Here is a 22507-nt window from a genome sequence, read left to right as displayed (position 1 = left end):
AGACAGACATGTTTCTTTGGAAGGCCTGTCAGAACACCTGTACTTTTGAACATATGGATTGACTCTTTAGAGTGAACATTAGGCATTTAACTAGGATCTATATAGTCAAACCTTACCACCAACATAGTAAGGAAGAAGAGAAAAAGAACACGACAGAACTGCTTTTGCTTGTAGGATATTCTTTGTAGGATATATTTGAATAAAGCATATGTGGAACTAATTCATCAGAAGGGTCAGCTGAGACTTAGGAAGCGTACCAGGTAGAGACCCAGTAAGTAATGCTTAGATGTTTAACCTATTAGGTGAAATCCAGGATGATTTTTTTTTTTTTAATCAAGGTTTTCTTATGGCTTACTCTTGGTGCAGTTTGTAAAATTCACACCAGTACTTCTTAGACTCACTGAGAAGTGATCTGATAGATTGGCATTTCCTGTCCTCTCCACATCATTAGTATCTGTTACTTCTCTTTAGAATGACCACTGTTTTAGTGCCAGTCTTTGAACAGGAGTCAGAGGTGTAAGAAGATCCTATCTCTTTTAGATTTCTCTACAGATACTGATTACTTCTCTTTTTCTTATTTGATTCTGTTCAGGTTGTCAGGCACAGTTTTCATATTACTTTTTTGTAAGTTCCTTTAGATTTTTAGCTTGTAACAGAAATCTGTTCATTGTCTACATCCCTTGCTGTCAGTATTATAAATCTGTACCTTTTGTTTTTTGAGGAGGGTGTCATCTGGCTCCAGTGTGTTACCCAATATAATATTCTTGTAAAATTGTTTGTAAAAGATTGTTTGATACATAGAATCATGTTGATCTTTAGTTGCCTGTGACTCCTAAAAGTTTATTCTGCCACCTCAAGTAGTTATAATCTGTAAATAAACACTTTAATGCTCTCTTGAAGCTGTTACTTAAAGGAACTTGCCAGTAAAGGGGAAATCATGTATACCTGACTGTTTCTCAAGTTTGGAAATTTGAATATTAAAATTTTATAAACAAAGGCCACCCTTATACTGGGTACAATAATTAAGAATACATCACATTGAGGTGGGTCAGAAGCACACCCCTCTTATATGAAGAACAATCCATTCACATAGACTAGAATTTTTTTCCTGAAATCCAAGAATCCAAAGTTAAGGACAGATTCTTACCACAGATTTTCCTTCCAACTCTTGTCAATGCTTTCAGTGCCTTGAATTTGGTAAGTATTTAAAAATTCACACCAATTTCTATTCACATGAATTACTGTTCTGATTCCATATTTCCCTTTGTCTCATTTCCCTTTGTCTCATTCAGGTAGTTCTCTTGCGATCCCACTTTGGTTTTGCTGTTACATAAGATCTCTTAATGTCCCCCTTTCTGTTTCTAAAACTGTGAGGAGTAGTACAACGTAAGTTAAGCACTTGATTTTTGGAGTAAGGTTTGCCTTCAGAATCTACCATCTTGAAGTTGTGTGACCTTTGGACAACTTGGGTGGCTTAACCTGTTTGAACCTCCGTGTTCTTTTTGTTGGTTTTTTTTAATCTGTGAAATGAGGAATTATGATAGTACTACAGGATAGTTGAGATTAGCATTTAATAAAGATTAATTAGTGTCTTTATTTGTTTATAACTAGAGTGACCATATGTCCTGGTTTGCCTAGTACAATTCTGGCTTATGCCTGTTATCCCAGCCTGCTATTCAACAAGTGCCTTCTTACACAAAAGTACCCTGCTTTATATGGAATTTCAAAATACTCTCAAAGAGCCAAAACAAAGATGTTTCTATTGGAATATCTTTCAACAGGAAATTTCCCTGACAAAAATGTTATTCTATGTAGAGCTTACTCTTGTTGAACACTAGTCTGTTTGAGTTCCAGGAGGTACATAGACAGTGGGAGAGCTTAGAGCTTACAATGGAAATGAGGTAGGTTCTACCTGACCACTCCCCCACCTCTTTCCCTGTAACACACAGTGTACCTATAGAATATGGGTGTTTGTCAGACATTGGCCTAGCTGAGTCCAGGAGTTTATTTTCTCAACCTGCAATCAGTAGTTTGGGAGTCTTCCCAAACTAGAATCCTTGAATCACAGGAAGCAATTCCAAAGGCTCTTCTGAGTTGTCACCTTAGCTTTGTGTATACAGTCACCTTCATATCCCGTCCCTGTGTACCCCAGCTCCCTCCAGACCCACTCACATTCTGTTTCTCTCTCCTCTGACAGCCTGCTCTTGATTGTGTGTAACCGATTTTCTCTTGTAGAAATGTGTGGCCTTTACCCCACAGCAGTTATGGACCTAGGGTGGCTCACCCTTTGCCTTTGTTAACAGTTGTGTGGGTTTCATTTTTGTTCCTATCTCTGTTCAGTTTTTCTAAAACAATTCAGTCAAGTACCTTAATCTCAGAATGTATATAGTGATTAGTACTGCTTAGCAATGTACAGTGGGGTTAATCATTTACTGCCCAAACAGGACACACAGTAAAAAAGTGTAATGAACTGCTGGTAAAAGATAGTATTTGTGATGTTGGGTAGAGACTGAGAAGGGACTTTTGACAGAATCTCAGATCTAGGACTGCAAAGCTTGTGTCTGCTCTCTTGTCTTGAAAGCCCCAATGCCTCAGCTAATCTGCCTCTGTACTTAATTTCTCCGGCTTAATGGACTTAAAGTGTTCTCCTTTACCAGCCCAAACCAGTTCAGTTGTTTTAAAATGGGCACCCTGTTCTTAGTTGTGTGCTAGCAGGGAGGCTTAAACAGGAAGGGTTTGGGACTGTTCACTGTTCCATGCTGTTAATCTTGGACCTGCCACAAGTTTAGTTCTTTACAATCTGAAGAACTGCCCAGCTCGAGCAAGCCCTGCTACTTCCGTGTTTATCCCTTCTTTTCTAACCTGTGTGTGTGCAATGGCATCAGTGGGGTCCACTGTGCCTGTGTGCTCAGGTACCAAGGAAGATGCTCACATGCTGGTCTGCAGTGCGCACGGCCTTGAGCTAGATGGTGAGCTGGCGAGCAGCAGAATGAAGGGCTGAAGGCCTGGGGCAGATGAGTGTAACCATGTTTCTTTCATTTTGGCCTCCCTAATGAAGCTGTTCATATCTCTGAGCTTTGAGCAGTGTTAGGATTTTGGAAGTCCTGTTTTTAATAAATGGCTCCAACTCTTCTAGTACTTTTTAATTGTATTAAGGTGAACCTTTGGAGTATAGATTTCCATGGGCATAATGGAAATCACTGTGTCCTTTTACCCCAGGACTGGCTTGACTGCAAGTCAAAGTTTCGGGGCTATGACCTATTCGTATTACGGTTTGAAGATCCTGAAGTCAGAAAAGAGACCTGTCAGGAAAGTTAAGAGGACTGATTCTTCTCTACCTTCTTCGACCACCCTGCACTGTTTCCTTACTCAGAGGCTTTAAGGGAAACCTTTTGGGGCTCTCATGACGGTTAGCTTTATTTTGGGCATGAAGAAAAGAGCTATTTGCTTTGAATTCTCAAAATGCAGCATCCTGTCTCTAACTTCAAAAGAGAGGTCAGTTAGTAGACAAATTTGTGTGAAAGCTAGATAAATAGGTTTCTCTTTTGCCAGTTTGAGGGAATGCTCAAACCAGTGAAGTAGTCACTGGATTAGAGGCTCTAGAACTATCTTTTGAGTCATGGATCCCTTTAAAAATCTTATAAAAATCACTATTCTTTCCTCAGCAAAATTCCAGAGCACAAAAACTTACTTATGCTTTCAGAGAATTTATGGGACTCTCTGAAACTCAACTCTGGAGCCTGGCTTTAAAAACCTTGATTTAGAAGGACAGGACTCTAAGCCATGGTATCTTTCTCCCTTACAGATTCAGAAGCAGCTGAGATTAAATTTCCAGGCTTGCAGTTTGTCCTTGGAACAAAGCTGAGGTTGTTGTGTTCTTTTCACCCCCCTCTTTGGGATGCTCCTCAGCTTTCTAAGAGACTCATTATCAATGCCTTGAGGGTTCAACTCAGGAACTTGTGCGCACTGAAACCAGCATTTTAGTAACTTGGGGGGGTTTTGTACCTTCTCAGCCCCATTGCCCTCAAATGAACTTTTGATACCCCAAGAGCTCTAGAGTTCATTCCATAGGAGCATTTAGAATAGGGGGCTCACATCTTTAGGCTGAATATCAAAACTCAATAAAATTATTTGCTTCACTGTGTGTCTCAGAAGCAGGTTTGATTTCAGTATAGTACTTTTCAGACTGTTTTCAGTACTGACTTGATATCTGAATCTTACTTTCCATTTGATTTCTCTAGACCAACTCTATTAAGTACAAGGACCATACATATGTATAGTATGAAGGGCTTGGCACCCTACCGTGTCAATAATTGTTTACTGAGTAAAATACTGTGAGATGATTATCCCTAAGGGGAAGTGGGTTGGACTCTCTTGGTGACTCTGTCTTACTTTCCCCTTCAGCTGGCCAGTGTTGTTTTTCTTGAACCCCTCCAATGTGAACGCTAACAGAGCACCAAGAACTGCAACTGAGAAACTGATGGGCGTTTCCGGCAGCTTAGTAACGCCAGAAATAGGTCAGAGGATCTTTGGAGCTAACATGGTGAGAACCTCAAGACAGTAGGCTAGAAGCTTAGAGGTGTCCTTAGACATAATGGGAAAGGTAATTTGAATTTCCCACCAAGTTTTGAACACTTAGCATTAGAGACACTGCCCACAGACTACCAGCTGAAACTGGTGTTCTGGTTTACTCTTGATTTAAGCTTACTCTTAGGGTGCTTGAGATTTGGGGGCCAGTGATGAGCTTAGCAGTTTCATTTTGGAATCTGTGTTGGAATCCTAAAAGCAATAAACAACAGCTCTGCCTGGCAGTGCTGAGCAAACTTGTGGTTCTTCTCATTCTGCAATCCCGACTGCCCCTTCTGCACCAGAGGCTGAGCTCTGTCCTCAAAAGCTGTATGTGCCCTTGTTTTTGAAACACACCTTCTTCAAAGTCACAGTCTTCAGGGAGCTGGGCCAGTGCTTGCTGTAATCAAGAACTTAGACTCTGGTTGGCACTGAAAATTCTGTGTAGGTTGTTTTTCTATAGTAAGTAACCCAGGCAGGATTCAGGGGAATGGAAGACCTCCAGAATTTTTCAGCTTTGAAAGTAGAAATCTGTGCTTTATAGAGGTGGCAAATGTTCAGTTGTTCCAGTAACTAATTCAGTTTCCTGTGGGTGGCCAGGTGGTATCCAGCCTCTAATACAGTAGTTGTTTCTAGTGTCCAGAGCACCAGACTTCTTTGCAAGCAAGACATGAAGATTCCCAGTGTTCAGCTCTTAAGGAGAATAGCCCAGCTGGCTTGTCATACTGAACTAGATGAATTGTGAATGTTAATTACACTGATCAATACAGTGACCTTGGTAACAGGCTTGTAGCTGCTGTAGAATCTGTTTACTTCGGGTTTGTAACAGAAAAGAGACCAAGCTGGTTGGGAACATGGTGTTCTAAGTGCAAGTCCAAGCAAGATGCATACTGGACAGACTGACCCTATCACACCCCTTCCCCGGAATTTCCCGGAGGGAAGCATTACTCTGGTGATGGTTTCTGTTCTTTTTTGCCAGTTGAGAATGATCAAGGTTGGCAGAGGCTTGGTATTTTAGTGTGGTGGGGTAAAGGGTGTTCACAAATCATGAAGGTTAAAGAGAACACCCATGTTGAGGGGCACCTCCTCTCTACCTTGTTTGTAATTAGGAGTGGAGAGTTGATGGGATTAATTTCAACCTTTGCATTCAGGAGAAGGAACCTCTCCTATTTGGCGAGTAGAGGGTTCCGAATTCTGCACATTCTTTTCCGACTCCACAGGGAAGGGATTAGCTGAGCACTGGGCATGTTTGGAATGAGAATACCTTGCCAATTTTTACTGAATTTGGACAAACCCATTGTAAAAATACAGTCTCTCTTCCTTAGACAGGCTCTTTGTCATGTTCTGTTAAACCTCTGTGGATCCGTCTAATGGATTGTCCACAACTGACAGATGGAGTTGGTATTAAAAGCAGATTTTCTATTTCCTCGGCCTTATTTATTTCTGAAGAATACTGTCTAACTCATTTGTTCCCTGTGTTCCTTGAGTCACTTTATCAAGAGCCTGGTAAACTCCATGTGCCTGTGTTTGCTTTTTCAGATCCTGCTTAGATTGTCTCAGATCAGTCCTTCTTATGCGGTAGGAAGGGATAAAAGGTACAGTCACCTAGGCAGGTTTGTTTTTTTCCCCAAAATATTCATTACCTATTCATTACCGGGGCCTTAGCCTAAACCTACTTAATCAGAATGGGGAGGGGTGTGAAAGTAAGGGGCAAGTGGAGAATGGGATGAGACGTGGATTTTGGTACAGCTTCCTTAGTTAAACTTGAGAGATCCCGGACTTAGAACACTCTTTTAGATTATCTAGCAAGGCTAGTCAAAATTTTGAAATCTGATGTTTGGATGGTAATGCAGCTACCACCTGTCTTGGATGACTTTGGCCTTGAGGGAAATCTTGTGCCCCATGTGAGAGGTCCTGAAAACAGCCTCTACTTGCTCTCCTTTTCCAAGGTGTACAGAGTAAGCCATAACCAGAAATCATGCCACCCTGTCAGCTTAAGGTGGAGGACCTCCGGTGTCCCCAGACCTGTGCCGGCCACTTAGGGTACATCGGTGAACAAGACAAGCAACCCTGTCTGTACTGTGGCATTTACATTCTTCTTAGGTTATTACTTGGGTCATATTAGTCTGGTGTAGTAGTCCTAACAATTTGGAGTTTAGGGCCCTATCAGACCTATGCTTATCTTCCAGAAAAATTACATATGTGTAACAGTTTGCATATAAGGGGGAGTGGGCAGCCTGAAGCCCATCCATGGACCCCAGGCCGAAAACCTAGAAAACTTGCCTGGAATTGAGAATGTTGTGATTGGGATAAAGCAAGGCCGGGAGTTTGGGTGTTTGGACATTTTTTTCTCCTAACAAGACTGGGTTGTGGTTTCTTCATCCATATAGCCAAGGCAGTTTGCCAAGAACTCAAGGGTACCTCTAGAAAAAGTATAAGGAATGGCTAGAACTCCACTAAACCAATAGCGTTTCTTTAGTCTGTGTTGTCTTTGAAATGCAAAGAATGATTTTGACTCTCCATCTGCATTCCCACCTCTAGCTTCTGGTTGGCTGAGCTTCTTGGACTCAATAGAATAAAAGTCAGGTCAGAATATAAGATTTCCTTAACATGGTTATTTATATTGTGAATTCTGGACTGAGGGTGATAGTAAAATTATACGAGAGGACATTTTCGTGAAATTCTGGCTTCAAAACATAGAAAAACCACAGGAGTTGATTGAGGGGCTGAGGCAATAGCCAAAGAGTAAAAATTGGAGAAAGATGGTAGAAGAAAAAGGAGGGCACAGCTCAGAAAGACAGTTAACTAAGCTGGTAAGCCAGGTAGCCAGGAGAGCAGCTTCCTCCTTAAGCCAAAGTGAATGGACTTGAGACCCAGACAAAAGATTATTCCTTTTTAGCCCTCAAGGGGCCTGTCACTATTGCTTTTTTATCAAATAGAACTCAGGATGAAAGGGGGAGGGCAGATAAGGTTTGGCTTTATTGGTACAAATATTAACATGTCTATCCCTAGAAAAGTTGGTGTTTGACCTGCATGAATGGCCAAACGATTGCCCAGCGTTAGTACAGTGTGTAACATACTACAGAAATGTGAATGAAATTTCATTTGGGCGATAGGAGAAAGAATTACATAAAAAAGACACAGCCCGATTCAGAGTTTGGAGCACAGTCACCGCAGAACCCTGTGCCAACTCTGCCTTTGCCGCCCTGCACTCTGACCCACAGGTCAAGACCTTTCAGGTGGTCTTCACAGGGACAGCCTTGTTTCTAAGGGAAGCTTTCCAGACCCACATTGAGGGATTGCTGGGTAAGTGCTGTATTCAAGGCCCTTCAGGCCAAACTTCTGTAAATTCAGAGAACAGAGATCACAGTCCTTCCCAGAGGAGCCAGGAGACTCTAGATGATTCCAGTTGTAACTGCTCTAGCATATGGAAGAACAGTTCTGCTGTGAAACCTTACAACCTGCTGTTTAACATAAAAGACATCTCATTGTTTGCTTAATGATGCATTGAAGCCAAAGCTACCTAATCTAGTGGAATATAATCATACCACCAATTATCTTTGTTTTCTATTTTTAAAGAAACCTGTTAAAATGATCAAAGAAATTTCAGACTTCACTTCCTGCATCTGTTTAGATTTATTTTGAGGTTCTATTCAGTTTACAAAGCTTTATAGTTAAAACCTGCTCTTCAGTTTTTGGAAAATTTCTATTCTTAAAAACCGTATAGCCAAGATTTTTTTACTTACTCATTAAATGAGTACTTTAAATAATGTCTACCATGGATATGAAACCAAGATCCAATAATCACATATCATGTCATGTAAGTCCAGAATACGTCAATAAAATTAATAACCTTACAGGAACTTTTTGTTACTTGTAGAGTTAGAGAAGTGGCACCAGAAAATGGGAAAGCATCACTGACAAAATGTATTTTTATTTAAAATTTTTACTGGGAGGTCCCCAAACTTATTATAGCTCCTTTTGAATTGGGAAAATGCAACCTCACTTGGTCTTTCAGACATGTACAAAGTACAAGGTGAGTTGAGGTGGGTGGTGGTTGAGTGGCATGCCACAGTTGAGAAAAGAACCTAGTAGAATGTTCATAATTTTAGGACACATTCTCTAACTACACTAAGTGTTGGTCTGTGAAAGAAAAGTCCTCCCATCACTATTCTACACAGGATAAATACTAACACTGATAAAATCCAAATTTAAAGTATATTCTCTTTTGCATGTTTCAAAGCATGGTCATATCTTATGAAAATAGCCAGCAGGTTTCCAAAATGACACCCCCAAAATTATTATTCAGTTTTAACCATACCAAATTGAAAATCTCCTTGTATGTATAAATAAATACAGGTGGAGTTTTAAAATTGCTTTTGATTTTGATGGTAAACTCTGGGGTCATTTCTTTCATCCTAGTAAAGTGTCAGGATTGGGTCCCCTATACATTCTCCTCCTCCCCATTCCATCCCCAAAAGACAGTTGGAAGTATATATTGGAGTGGAGCTTTTTGCTTCCACAATGTTTGGGCTTAATTTGTCTCCTCACCCTTTCCAAGTCTAAGGTATCTCTCAATGGCAATTCATAGGCAACTTTAAAATATTTTCTTTGCATTGTTTCACTTCTCCAAAATCAGTATGGATTTTGGAACTGAAAGTTCTTTTCCCATCCCAAAGCTTACCATGTTCATCTGGTATTGTAAGTTCCGAAAGCAATAGTGCAATAGTGGAGTGTTCTGTAAACTAACCCTCTGAAAATAAAGAGAAAGTTGCTGCTTCCCCTAGACTATTCCAAAAGAAAGATAAGAGTACCATTTTTGGAGGGTTGTTTTTTTTTTTTTTTTTTGGTGGGTTTTTTGGTTTGTTTGTTGCTTTTTACTCTTTGAGTTTTTGTTCTTGTTTTAATCTTAATGTTGATAGCAAATTGCCTTGACCAAGACTCTTAACCACCCCCCTATTCTGTCATCTGTAAAGGGTAGATCCAACAGTCAAAGGATTCCAAAATGTTTCGAAAATACAAATCCTCTATAAGAAAAATCTTAGTCACATGCCACTAATTTTGAAGCAGGTGCTTAAACTAGAAAGGCATAGAAATCCTGGCATTCGGGACCTTGGTTTTCGCTATACTATTAAATGTGAATTTCAAACTTCTAATCAGCTTTAAGTAAAAGGTCTAATTGAGTGCTCTCAGGTGGTTTTACTTGTTCTTTGTATGTCAAGATTTAAACAAAAATGGTGTGAAAAGACATTTAGATTAATGTTATTTTAGCAGTGTTACTGGTAAAATTTGCTGAATAACTTTTCCTATGCAAAAGTTGATTTTGACTTTTCATTTACTATACAGCCCAAACAAGAGACCTTTATCTTTGTGCATCTGTCCGCTTTACTCATTAGAAAATGGCTAGTCAGGAAGTCATAGGTCAGGAAAACCCAGACTTTTGTCTTCTGGTCTGGGAAGCAGAGAGTGGAGGGGGATTGTACTGTATTCACTCTGGAACAACAGGTATCTCTCAGGTTTCAGTAGCTTCAGAGAAGTTGCAGCCGACAGTTTCTTTCAGCCAGCTTGTTTCTTATAGGCTATCTAAGGTTATGATTTTAAGCTGAGATTTTTAACTAAAATTGAACATAAACACCTCAAGTTAGAAAGTCAAGAAGGACGGCAAATACTGCCTCTCTACAATTAAAAATACAATTATATTTTTAATGTGACTGATTATCTTTGATAGATTCTTGTCCATGTATTAATGTTTCTACTCTCACTCTAGAAGCTTAATATTATGTATTTTAAAGAGCTGGGAAACTGAAGCTTGTGCTGCTTATTTTTAAAGTGGTTTCACCTTGTCCATTTAACTTGAAAATATCCAGTCCAACTACTGAATGGATTCTGAAAGGTCCCATTGACCCACTCATCTTTAGAAACAATACCTGTTACTACATAGTTAGTATTTAATGTTAGGTCTTTAAAGTCAAGTTATGTTATTTAATATTGAGTTTTGATGGTTTTTTCCTCCCTTGATGGGAAGCAGTAGATGGTGACTTAAAGTCTCATTAACCTTTGTTGAGTGTTAGTCTAGGGTTCTGGAAACTGATCCTTTTTAGACTCATCTACTACTTCTTGGGAGTTACTTGTATTTCTTCTGCCATATCACAGATGGGATTCACTCACTCAGATGAATATGTGAACAGGATTTGTTTAAGTTTCTGAGATGCCATTGACTTTCAACTTTATTTAAGCTAGTCTTCCAAATCAAGGAAGGAAGAATTAATCTTGTTCCAACTTGATAGGCTAAGAAATTACACAGATGACATTTATTCAATCTATGTGGCTTTCCTTCCAAAATGCCACAGACTCTGTCTTCCTCCTAGAGCTGTCCACTGATTACTTGTTTTCAGTGTTAACTTTTTTTTCTCATAGCGATTTGTTTGAAGAATACAGATTTGCCTAATTTGTAAGTAGTTGACAAGTTTTCATCTTAAAGAACATTCCAGCATACTTGGCAGTAAGGTTTGCCAGTTTAACATCTTGTACGAGCCTGTGCGTGCTCAGTTGTGTCCAACTCTGTGCAACCCTGTGGACTGTAGCCCACCAGGCTCCTCTGTCCCTGGGATTTTTCCCAACAAGAATACTTGCGTGGGTTGCCATTTCCTCCTCCAAGGATCTTCTCAACTCAAGAGATTGAACCCACAACTCCTGCATTGCAGGCAGATTCTTTACCACTTGAGCCATCAGGGAAGCTCCTAACATCTTGTGAGCTTCCCTTAAAATCAATATTGGCACCAAAGAGCAAATTAAGGCTGATGACTTTTGATTACAACATATAAGGTACACACACACACACACCTTATATATGTAACCAGATAACCTTACACACACACACACACACACACACACACACACACACACACACACACACACACACCCCTTATATTAAGGCTGATGACTTTTGATTACAACATATAAGGTACACACACACACACACCTTATATATGTAACCAGATAACCTTACACACACACACACACACACACACACACACACACACACACACACACACACACACACACACACACACCCTTATATTAAGGCTGATGACTTTTGATTACAACATATAAGGTAACACACACACACACACCTTATATATGTAACCAGATAACCTTACACAACACACACACACACACACACACACACACACACACACACACACACACACACACACACACCCCTTATATATGTAACCAGACTTGGTCTTCCCCAGCATTCAAGAATTGTTGATTCTTTAAAAAAAAAAAAAAAGAATTGTTGATTCTTATACTCTATGAACCAATACAAATGATTTCCAAGTGAAAAAAAAAAAGTGCAGAATATTTTAGCATGCTACCTTTTCAGAAAATGTAGAAAAAAGAGAAGGAAAATAAGAATATAAATTCATATTTGCTTTCCTCACCTCAAAAATGAACATAAGAAGTATAAACCAGAAACTAATAGAGGAGAGTGGAACAGAGTTGGAATAGGAATGGAGTATATCTTTTAAATTTGAGATGTAATTTATATGTCAAAAATAAAATTAGAGAAGACAAAGGAAACCTTAAAATTGTGTTTAAACAAACAGATGAACCTGACTGCATACCTGGAAGATTACACAGTCACCTAGAAAAAAGTACTCTGCTTATGCAGTACTCTTTGTGAAATATATTCCTTTTTTGTATGAAATTATATCCTAAGGACAAAAAGAACTTCAGTGAAATATTGACACTTCACTGCAAAGATTATTGTTAATAATAATATTAGTCTTGTAATTTTGAAATTATTTTATATGCATTATAGGCTAAAGCAAATAAGTAAATATTTTATTGCTATTCAAAGTCAGGATTGTCACCAAAGAGAAAAGATATAAATAGGAAAATTAGAAGTATAAAAAATGTGTTAAATTTGAAATAGAAGTATCGATGTGAATTCATGAGTAAAACCAAAAGATTAATTTCTGTCTCTACTGCAAGAACCTAGAAACACTGACACCTCTCATAGCAATGGGCAGACATTGTATCCAGATTTTAGTATCTAAATACCTTTTCCCTCTGAAAGAAGTGAGGGCTCCTTGGAGAAATGACTGATTTTAGACTGGAAGCAAAGAAAGAACAAGATGAGCCTGATATATCTTCTTATGTCAGAAAGAGAGGAGTCATTTAAAGGCGATCATGTCAGAAGAAAAGTCAGCTTAAAGGAAGTTCCCGCTGGCCCAGTTTGGGACAATTGGAGCATTCAGTGCACTCATGCAATTGAGTGTAACATAGATAAATAAAAATACGGATGACAAGTTAAAAATAAAAGAAGAAAAACTTTTCTTTGCAAAAGAATGCCAGCTAATATATGTGGAAGGAATGACAGAAATCACAGTTCTGTAGCCCCCCCTCCCCAATATAACTGACTCAGACAAGGATTATGAACAGATGGTAAAGTCACTAGGGAACAGGACATTCACAGGCTGACAAGGATCACCGCACAAATTAACCTTTGCTTGCAAAGGAGAAAATATTCTTTTCAAAGACTGATGTTAATCACTTTAACCAAGGGTTCAAGTTAGTGTCCCTGATAGTGGAACAACCTGACTTTAGGTGCCTCCTGATGTGCAAAGTAAAATATATAACATCAACTATTTCTTGCCAAATTTAATCTCTCTCTAATCCAGCTTCAAAGCTGAACTTTCAGTTCACAGGAGGGAAACAATCCGAAAAATTCAAATTATGGGAGATTCTATAATGCAACTGACCTGGACTCGAGGAAAATTTTGGGGGGGGGGGTGCGGTGGAGGGCAGGGATAGAACTTGTTTAGACTAGCAGAGACAAAAGAACCTAACAACCAAATGCATTTTGTGAACCTGATTCCATCCTGGGATGGTAGAGTTGAGTTTACAACTATGAAGGATATACTTGAGAAAAATTAATTTGAATACAGATTGAATATTTGATGATATGGAACTGTTAATGTTCTTAAGTATTATAAGGTTATAGTGGTTCTTCAGGAGAATAGCTTTGCTAGAAAGTATGCATGTGTGCATATAGAGAAAGAAATCTAATGTGGAAAAGGGAAAGTTTCAGTCTAGACAGAGGGTATACAAATGTCCTTTATATTAAATTTTTTATGTTGAAAATGATCATAAGAAAGATAGATAAGCCTGCGCGGTGGGTCCAGTTGCAGACCGCGGCGCCCGGTGGGAATCAGTGTGGCGGCCGAGCGCAAAACTAAGCTGTCCAAGAACTTGCTGCGCGTGAAGTTCATGCAAAGGGGACTGGTCTCGGAAACCAAGAGACAACTAGAAGAGGAAGAAAAGAAAATCATTAGTGAAGAGCACTGGTACTTGGATTTGCCTGAGCTGAAAGAGAAAGAGAGTTTCATTATAGAAGAGCAGAGTTTCTTGTTGTGTGAAGATCTTCTCTATGGAAGAATGTCATTCAGAGGATTTAATCCTGAGGTTGAGAAATTAATGCTTCAGATGAACTCTAAGAACAAAGCAGAAGAAGTTGAAGAGCAAACAGTGGAGCTTGATGTGTCAGATGAAGAAATGGCTAGAAGATATGAGACCTCAGTGGGGACAATTGGGAAAGAGTTTGCCAAGAAAAGAGACCGTGCCATTTACGAAAAAGATGAAAATGGAGACATAAAAACAATTAAAGCAAAGAAGATGTTCTTAAAGCCCCAAGATTAAAGTGGAGGCCTTAAGGTATGGCGCAGGGATGAGAGCATACTTCGGAAGTCACTCTGTCAGCTCCTCTGTCGTTACTAGGGCCGTAATGTTTATGTGTAAAGAAATACATACTTTTGGAACCATGCTGTTTTTGGAACAGACGTGTGATGGATGTTATACATCCTTTGCTTAGCGGTGTTCATTAAGAGTGGACTTTTAACCCTTGGTCTTCAAATGTACATAGGTATGTGGTAGCTTCCTAAAGAATATTTTATCTCAGATTTTTTTTCTAATATAACTCTCCAGTCACTAACCTTAAATTGAACTCATGAAAACTAATACCAGTGTTTAAATTGCCCTTATGTTTATAAACATGTCAAGTCAGTTCTACATATATTTTGGAATCATGTCATGAGAATTTATTATATGTTAATTCATCAAGAACAAACGTGCCTATTCTGGCTAAGAATTTTCATGCTACAAAGTCAATGTCAATGTGTGGAATTATGTTTTTTGTTGTTTAAGCCTTTATTTAATTTTTAGACATTGTTCTATAATAAATACCTGTTTTCATATTAAAAAAAAATAAAGATAGACAAATAAAATGCAAGAGTGGTGATGGGGGGTTGCAGTGGTTGGGGTGGGGAGGAGTTTTAGTGTATGTCTAAAGATACGGGTGTATTTCAAGAACCTAGATTTCTTCAGTCACCTATTACCCACCGCCCAAAAAAATTAACCTGGAGTTAATGATAATTCAGTGTCAGGAGAAAAAGAATGACAGGCATGTTTTCATACAATATTGGTATTGATTGACGACAAGAAACTAGGGACTGGCCAGACAGATAGCTAAATAACGCTTTGAAACATAGTCTGGATATATGTTATATTCTGTTGTAATTTGTGGTTTTCAGAAGATTAGGAAGCCTTTCCTCCTACTTGTTGCCATTTTTTAAACCTATTAATTTTACCTCTAGTTGGCAGTCAGAGGCCTAGATCACTCATTTTCACTGGTGCACTTTTGGAGATAATATCAGTAGAAAGCGTATGAAATGCACAGTCTGGTATGAAGAAAGGGCGAGTAGCTTATAGGGTAAAACCACTTTTTGGCAGAGTTTTTCAAGCTCTGTGTCCCTTCCTTACATTTGGAAAAGGAAATGGCAACTCACTCTAGTATTCTTGCCTGGAAAATTCCATGGACAGAGGAGCCTGGCAGGCTGCAGTCCATAGGGTTGCAGAAAGTCAGACATGACTGGGCGACATTCACTTCACTTACCATTTAAGTGACTCAACAGCATGGGCCTTGCTTGGTGTTGCCTCACCTCTTGCTTCCAGCAACATTCAAGAGGAATCAGGTTGAGTTCCATCTTGAAAGGAGTGTTTCTTCTGACTGTAGAATTGGCTTCTGGCTGTGTGTGTGTGTGTGTGTGTGTGAGAGAGAGAGAGAGAGAGTGTTCTATTACTGTCTCCTCTTCTGACTGTAGAATTGGCTTCTGGCTGTATGTGTGTGTACATCCTGTTACTGTTGAGACACAGAGCCAGGTGGAGTGGGGGAGGGAGATATGTGCTGTAAGTAGTCAGCTTGCCTACCGCCCTCCCTCTAGAAACTCAGGGTCCATCTGGGGAAACTGAGAACTTAAGAAACTTGGGAAGCAGGAGAGTGAGCAGCCCAAACCTACCAAGTCTCAGAAGACTGGTTTCTGCGCCAGGGAATGGAAGAAATGACTGGAGGTGGCTCTGGATTTGACTATGTGGCCTGAGATCAATTCCCTTGAGATAATTGTTTTCTGATATACCTGCAGGCTACAAGTTGAGAAAAGGATGTCCTTCATCTTTGGGAAATTTCTTTTGCCATCATAATTACAAGTCTGAAAGATGTTCAGATTTATATAGTCCTTGTACCAAGAAGCTAGTGTTTATTGATAACTGTTTCTTTGGATTCATTTGAAATGGGAATCAGGCTGATCAATGATAAGTATTAAGAACAGGTCTTGGACCTTTTTATCCTGATAGCTGTACTTTCTTCTTTTCCTCTGAGGGGGAAAAAAAAGGCAGATGAGAGTAAAATCTGTAGAAGAAAGAATAAATTAGCCAAAAGGTGTGTGGGAAAAAAAGATTAGAAAGATGTGGTAGGAATCCTGGAAGGTGTTCTAGCATACTGCTTAATAATTGCCTTTGTTAAAATTTCTAGCTTCTGATAGTCACTTTTTTGCTCACTTGCCAAGGGTTAGCTAAGAGATGCGCTGACCATGGTTTCTAAACAGAAGAGATTGCACGATACATGCTGGGGACAGGGGGACATTATGTAAATTTGAGAATATCTCAGAAAACCAGCAGTGTACCGGGAAAGGTGTATTGGCCCTTCAGATAATCCTCAGCAGTAAGGAGGACCGATCCCTCTGTTCACGTGCAAGCTGTGCTTTCTTAATGATGTGTTTTCCTAATAATTGCTGTTTACCTTTGAGCCTAGTTCTTCACCCTTAGGAGGAAACCTTTCTGAGGAAATTAAAAACTATTAGATAGGCATGTGAAATTATATCTTAATAATAAGTTGTCTAGCCTAACCTCTGGTTTTTGGGGGCCTCAGTTAAACAATATCCAGATTAGGCTGTGAAGACTACAGTATCTAGCATGTTCCTAAAGAACCAATAAATTCTATGACAAAGCCATTTGTCATATGGCTTTGGGTGGTTACACTGTGGATCAGAACACTTCTACAGATTGTAAGGGACCACATTTCCTTTCTTAGCTCTTTCCTATAATAGCACCGACAACTTAGTTGGTGCCTACTAGATGTGTTGACTAAATGAATGTAATACTCTGAGTATTACCCTGATAACTGTCCATTGGCTGTAGTGTCATAGTAGAATTCTCGTGGCTGTTAATTCTCTGATTTAGGAGCTAGAAAGCAAAGTCGGGTGGTACCTGGGAAGGAAGTGTAACTAAGCTATTTAAATATCTGAGTAGATAGACCATGTGTTTGTGGAAGTAAACTTCTCAGCTTCTGATGGTAAAAAATATCAATTAGGATCAACTAAGGAATAGTAAACAGCTGTTTTTCTTGTCTGGAGTTGTTTTCAATTGCCTGTGAATCCTTTTTCTTGCTAAGTTCTGTAGAGCAATTCTTAGCTCACTGTCACCAGACTTACCACGAGATGGTGGTATACCATACCCCAATTTGTTTCTTCAGTAGAACTTTTTTTTTTTTTACCATTCTCAGTATCACATAGATAAGAATCATGTTTTTAAAAGTGCTCTAAGATAGTTAGCATGTAAAATTGGCCTGACATTTAATTGAGTTTTTAAGGCACAGCAAGTAGACCTCCATATTTGGATGTACTCTGGAGAATGGGTCAGTCTGATATTTTAACCTTTCTCAGATGTGACTGATACTAGTTCAAGAATAGAGCACTGGTGGGAAGTCTCTGGTGGTCCGTTGGTTAGGACTCGGTGCTCTCACTGCTGTGGATCCAGATTCAGTTCCTGTCAGGGAACCGGGATCCTACAGGCCATGTGGCATGGCCAAAAACAAACAAACAAACAAAGAGGAACACTGGTATGTTTGCTGTGTGTTTGCTGTTTATGGAGGTGAGTATCAAGACACAGATTAGTTCTTTAGCATAGGACTTTTTGGTTTTCAGATCCACTTTAGATTTCAACCTATCTTCTTTCCCCTCCCTTCCATCCCCATCCTACCTCATATTTAGACCTGGCAGTCTTTACAGATCTAGATTTGAAGAAATATGAAAGCATACCAGTTAAAACTTAATAATGGTTGGAAGAAATCATAATAAATAGGAAGTAATGCAAACATAACAACTTTGTAGTCATTGTCTGTATTTTGTTTTCACCTAAATGACCGGGTTTAGCTTAAATGGAGTGAGTCCAATCCAGTTAGAAGGGTATTATTGAGATCTGGTTTCACTAGAGAGAAAACTTGTGATATCTATAAATTGCTTTTGGCAGCACTGTCTTTATTTACAATGTGAAGGTGAATAACACTCCAGGTGGTACTTCACCACAGAGAAGACAGAGATTTTTGCTGTGAAGACAGCCAGTGGAGCTTGCAGGCCTGGTGGAATCTGGCAGAGAAGCTGCATTTCACAACAGCAGCTGTTGATACAGGTTCTCTTCTGCAAGTTATTCAGGGTCAGAGAGAAGACAAGGTTATCGTGCATCTGTGTGTATCTGAATCGTCTTGCTTGTAAGCGCTGAGATTGTCAAAATGCTGCAAGAATAGACAGTAACCCATTCATGTCACGGCCTGAGTTAACTTTTTACTCACTTCAAATATGGACCATATTCATTATTTGAGAGTTGAGGTGCTGCAGTGGTTAGTAAGCCACTTGCAACAGTCTTGTATTTTTAGATGGGAAAGATTTTGCTAAGCTTTAGGCTACCGATGAGCTGTAATAATACAAGGTGGGATTATGACTGTTAGTCCTTAGGTTGCCAAAGAAATACATTTCTATGTTGACACAGCAGGCTCTCTCTCTGTTTTAAAAACTGAAAAGGTTACTGCAGTTCCCTCCCCCACCCTTCTACCCCCAGGTAGGTGGTGTCTGAAAATATTCCAGAACCTTTGGAAGTAAAAAGATGATCAGGGGAGGGAATTGTAACAGCTATTACAGACAGGAGAGCAGCTTCCAAACAGGCTGCCCGTATCAAGAGCAGGGAAGCTGTTGGAGGAGCTGCCTCTGCACAGTGTTGAATGGTGTTGATAGTCTCTTGACTGTGTGTTTTTTCTGCCACCAAAATAACTGCATATTGGGTTGAAAGTCATTACCTTGGTCCTGATTAATCCCTTCAGTAAAACTAGCTTTGCTGACTGCAGAAGTCATGTGAACAGGCAGTGGGAAATCCTATCTAGAAGGCCACATGCTGACTAGTGGCCACTTCAGTAAGTGCGTTTGTTTGGGTTTGGAAAGGCAGTTGTGTTTTTGACATTTAAGCTATTTAAAGTTTTAGCACCTAAACTGAAAAAGCTGTTTCTTCAGATGCTTAAAGGTGCTTGTTAATTAAGTTCAGGTGTAGTATATATAGTTTTGCTTGAGTCTTTAGTATTTGTTTTTGAAATTTGATTGGTTTGATCTTAGACAAGAAATATGAAAGGCTCACTCATCCCACAGATAACTGTTGAATGCTTTCTATGTACAAGACCCTGGGCTAGGTGCCCAGAATGTAGCTCTCTTTCCCTTCCACACCTTTAGGATCTGTCCTTATACTTTAAAAAAAAAAAAAAAAGAAAGTTTGTGGACTCTGCCTCCTCTCTATTTTACAAAATAACCTAAAGAAAAACCATAAAATTGGATACCTATGACAACAGTATTATTATTGTTCAGTTGCTCAGTCGTGTCTGACTCTTTGCAGCTCCGTGGACTGCAGCACACCAGTCTTCCCTGTTCTTCACCATCTCCCAGAGCTTACTCAAATTCATGTCTATTGAGTTGGTAATACCATCCAACCATCTCGTCCTCTGTCGCCCCCTTCTCCTGCCTTCAATCTTTTCCAGCATCAAGGTCTTTTCCAATGAGTTGGTTCTCACATCAGGTGGCCAAAGTATTGGAGCTTCAGCATCAGTCCTTTTAGTGAATATTCAGGATTGGTTTCCTTTAGGGTTGACTGATTTGATCTCCTAGCTCTCCAAAGGATTCTGAAGAGTCTTCTTCAACACCACGGTTCAAAAGCATCAATTCTTCGGCACTCAGCCTTCTTTATGGCCCAGCTCTCACATCCATACATGACTACTGGAAAAACCATAGTTTTGACTATACGGACCTTTGTTGGCAAAGTAACGTCAGCATGGTTTTTCCAGTAGCCGTGTATGGATGTGAGAGTCCGACCATAAAGAAGGCTGAATGCCAAAGACAGTATTCTCTGCTTTGATTCTTGGTATAAAAATACAAATCTTGATTCTCTTGATTACTGCTTCCTTATTTTTTCCTCCTAATTCAGTAACCGCCTTGTTCATATTAGCTGCACATTTAAGCCTGACTCTTATACTGCCACCAGATGCTGCCCTAGCTCGAGGGTACATGTGACAGGAGGGGAACCTTTAGCAGAGGTAAATAATGGACAGTTTACTAACGCTGGCTTCAAAATGCCTATAACCAGGCTGCCAGCATTATGGAGAGAAGATTTTCATCTGTAATAGGTTACATTTCCAGTAATAGGTTACATTTCCAGTTGTTTGCTGAAAGCTTAGATTAATGAATTCTCTGTGGGAACCTTTTCAGATTTAGTCAGATTGTGAGGAGAAGCTTGATTCAAGTTCTCAAACTTAAATTGTTTCTCAATTCAGAATCTCAGGTTCTGTTTTTCAGCTGAGGTTGAGGTTTATTTTACATTTCAAAGAAAGGGTTTATCAGTTTAAACAGGAATTCAGGAAGGTCTAAACCACTTCATAGAGTGTTTTCCTACACTTTAGAGACACTCATGAATTTATCTATAGGTAATTTTAATTGTAAGCTGTTTGCCATTTATTAAAGCCAGTCTTCCAAGTATCCTTTCAACAGTTATCTTGTTCTGCTTTATTTCATTAAAGAAAGTTTTAAACACAGAGTTTACCAAGTTATTATTTTCTCCTTCCTTCAAATTAGTTGGAATTTATTATGGTGAGTGTTTTTAAATTTTTATTAGGATATTCTAGTATTTCACTGGATATAGCAGGTTCTGGTGTTATTCCATTGCCTTTGTAAAGGATAGGTATATGACTGGACTCTGGCTATTAGCACCCCCATGCCCATCGCCATTTAAGGCATCTCTTCATAATCTTTTCAAGTAACAAAACCATTGCTAACTTCAGGATAAGATATACTACAAGAGAATATTCTGAAATAAAAACCAAGAAGAAACCCTAAGAGATTATGCCTGCTTTTGGATAGAGTTGTGAACAAGGGGGTAAAAAGTTTACTTTAATGTGTCAAGGTTATAAGAGGAAAGAAAACCTTATGGAATGTGAGAAAGAAGACCTGTAAAATTAGACAAATGCTGAATGAAGTTGGATCTTAAGCTTTCTCTCTCTGCTCCCCTTCTTCTCTCCGCCGCCCCCTCCCCCCGCCCCAAATTCTGCTGAAACCTTTGAGAAGAGATAGTAATTGGCATTTTGGGAGGAGTCAGAGAATAGCTTCTGCCACCCTCATTTCTGGTGGAAGAATTGCTGATTTAGTAGGAGCCACATGATAACATTAGGGCTTCCTTGATAGCTCAGTTGGTAAAGAATCCACCTGCAATGCAGGAGACCCTGGTTCGATTCCTGGGTCGGGAAGATCTGCTGGAGAAGGGATAGGCTACCCACTCCAATATTCTTGGGCTTGCCTTGTGGCTCAGCTGGTAAAGAACCCGCCTGCAGTGCGGGAGACCCGGGTTCTGTCCTTCAGTTGGGAAGATCCCCTGGAGAAGGGAAAGGCTACCCACTCCAGTATTCTGGCCTGGAGAATTCCATGGACTGTAGTCCATGAGGGTCGGACACGACTGAGCCACTTTCACTTGATAACATTAACTTTTAGGGGAGACGTTGTATGGCCTTTAAAAATGAAACATTTCATAGAGTCCTTGTTTTAAGTTAAAACTTTTCGTCTTCCTCTTATAGCAAATTCAGTTTGCTGATGACATGCAGGAGTTCACCAAATTTCCCACCAAGACTGGCCGGCGGTCTTTGTCTCGCTCTATCTCTCAGTCCTCCACTGACAGCTACAGTTCAGGTAGGTGTAAACGTGTTCTCTCTGCTCTCTCTTCCCTGTTCCAGAGCCTTGAGCTAGTGCTCTACCCAGTTCTCTTCACTTATCTAGGATCTGAAAATACCTCTTGTCAGGACTGCTCATCTTTGTGCTCAAAGCTGATAACTAGCGGGTGGCAATGGGAATGTTCCCAGCAAGGCTTATAGCTGGAGAAGCTTTTGTTGTCTTGAGACTTTCCTCCTCTGATGATTTCTGATTGTGGTTTGTGGCCAGTGCGTGGTTGATAGTACTGGGCTGGTTCCCATTCCCACGTTTATCTACCCACATTGAGAAGGGAGAAGGTCATTTTGGCTGACAGAGCTGGCCTTGAGAAAGAGGTATACTTTGGAAGCATAATTTCTGATTTCTTTGTTTAAGATATACCCTGCCACCTATTTTTTTTCTTGCCTTTTAACTACGTGAATCATCACAATAAAAATTGGTATTTCACTTTTTTTAGTTTTCCTCTTCTATCTTAACCTTATGTAAGTAATCTTTTTTTTTTTTTTTGCTTTGAATTGTGCCACTCTCAACTTCAGAGG

General features: G+C 39.6%; 2 protein-coding genes across 2 annotated transcripts in view; both read left to right on the top strand.

Annotated features, from left to right (window-relative positions):
- Positions 1 to 22507, top strand: part of AHCYL1 (adenosylhomocysteinase like 1) — a 40957-nt gene that overhangs the window by 3964 nt on the left and 14486 nt on the right. The window contains exon 2 of the mRNA XM_043460390.1: positions 21839 to 21950. Within this exon, the coding sequence (XP_043316325.1) occupies positions 21839 to 21950 (112 nt within the window). The remainder of the gene's footprint in view (positions 1 to 21838; positions 21951 to 22507) is intronic.
- LOC122437355 (M-phase phosphoprotein 6-like) lies at positions 3404 to 19677 on the top strand. The gene is made up of 2 exons (XM_043462252.1): positions 3404 to 3409; positions 13735 to 19677. The coding sequence occupies exons 1-2, from the start codon at positions 3404 to 3406 to the stop codon at positions 14269 to 14271; spliced, it is 543 nt and encodes a 180-aa protein (XP_043318187.1). The 3' UTR covers positions 14272 to 19677.

Source organism: Cervus canadensis, chromosome 2, assembly GCF_019320065.1.
Source record: "Cervus canadensis isolate Bull #8, Minnesota chromosome 2, ASM1932006v1, whole genome shotgun sequence".
NCBI classification, from domain to species: Eukaryota; Metazoa; Chordata; class Mammalia; order Artiodactyla; family Cervidae; genus Cervus; species Cervus canadensis.
The sequence above is the reverse complement of the archived record's forward strand: the minus strand, read 5'-3'. Positions and strand labels throughout refer to the sequence as shown.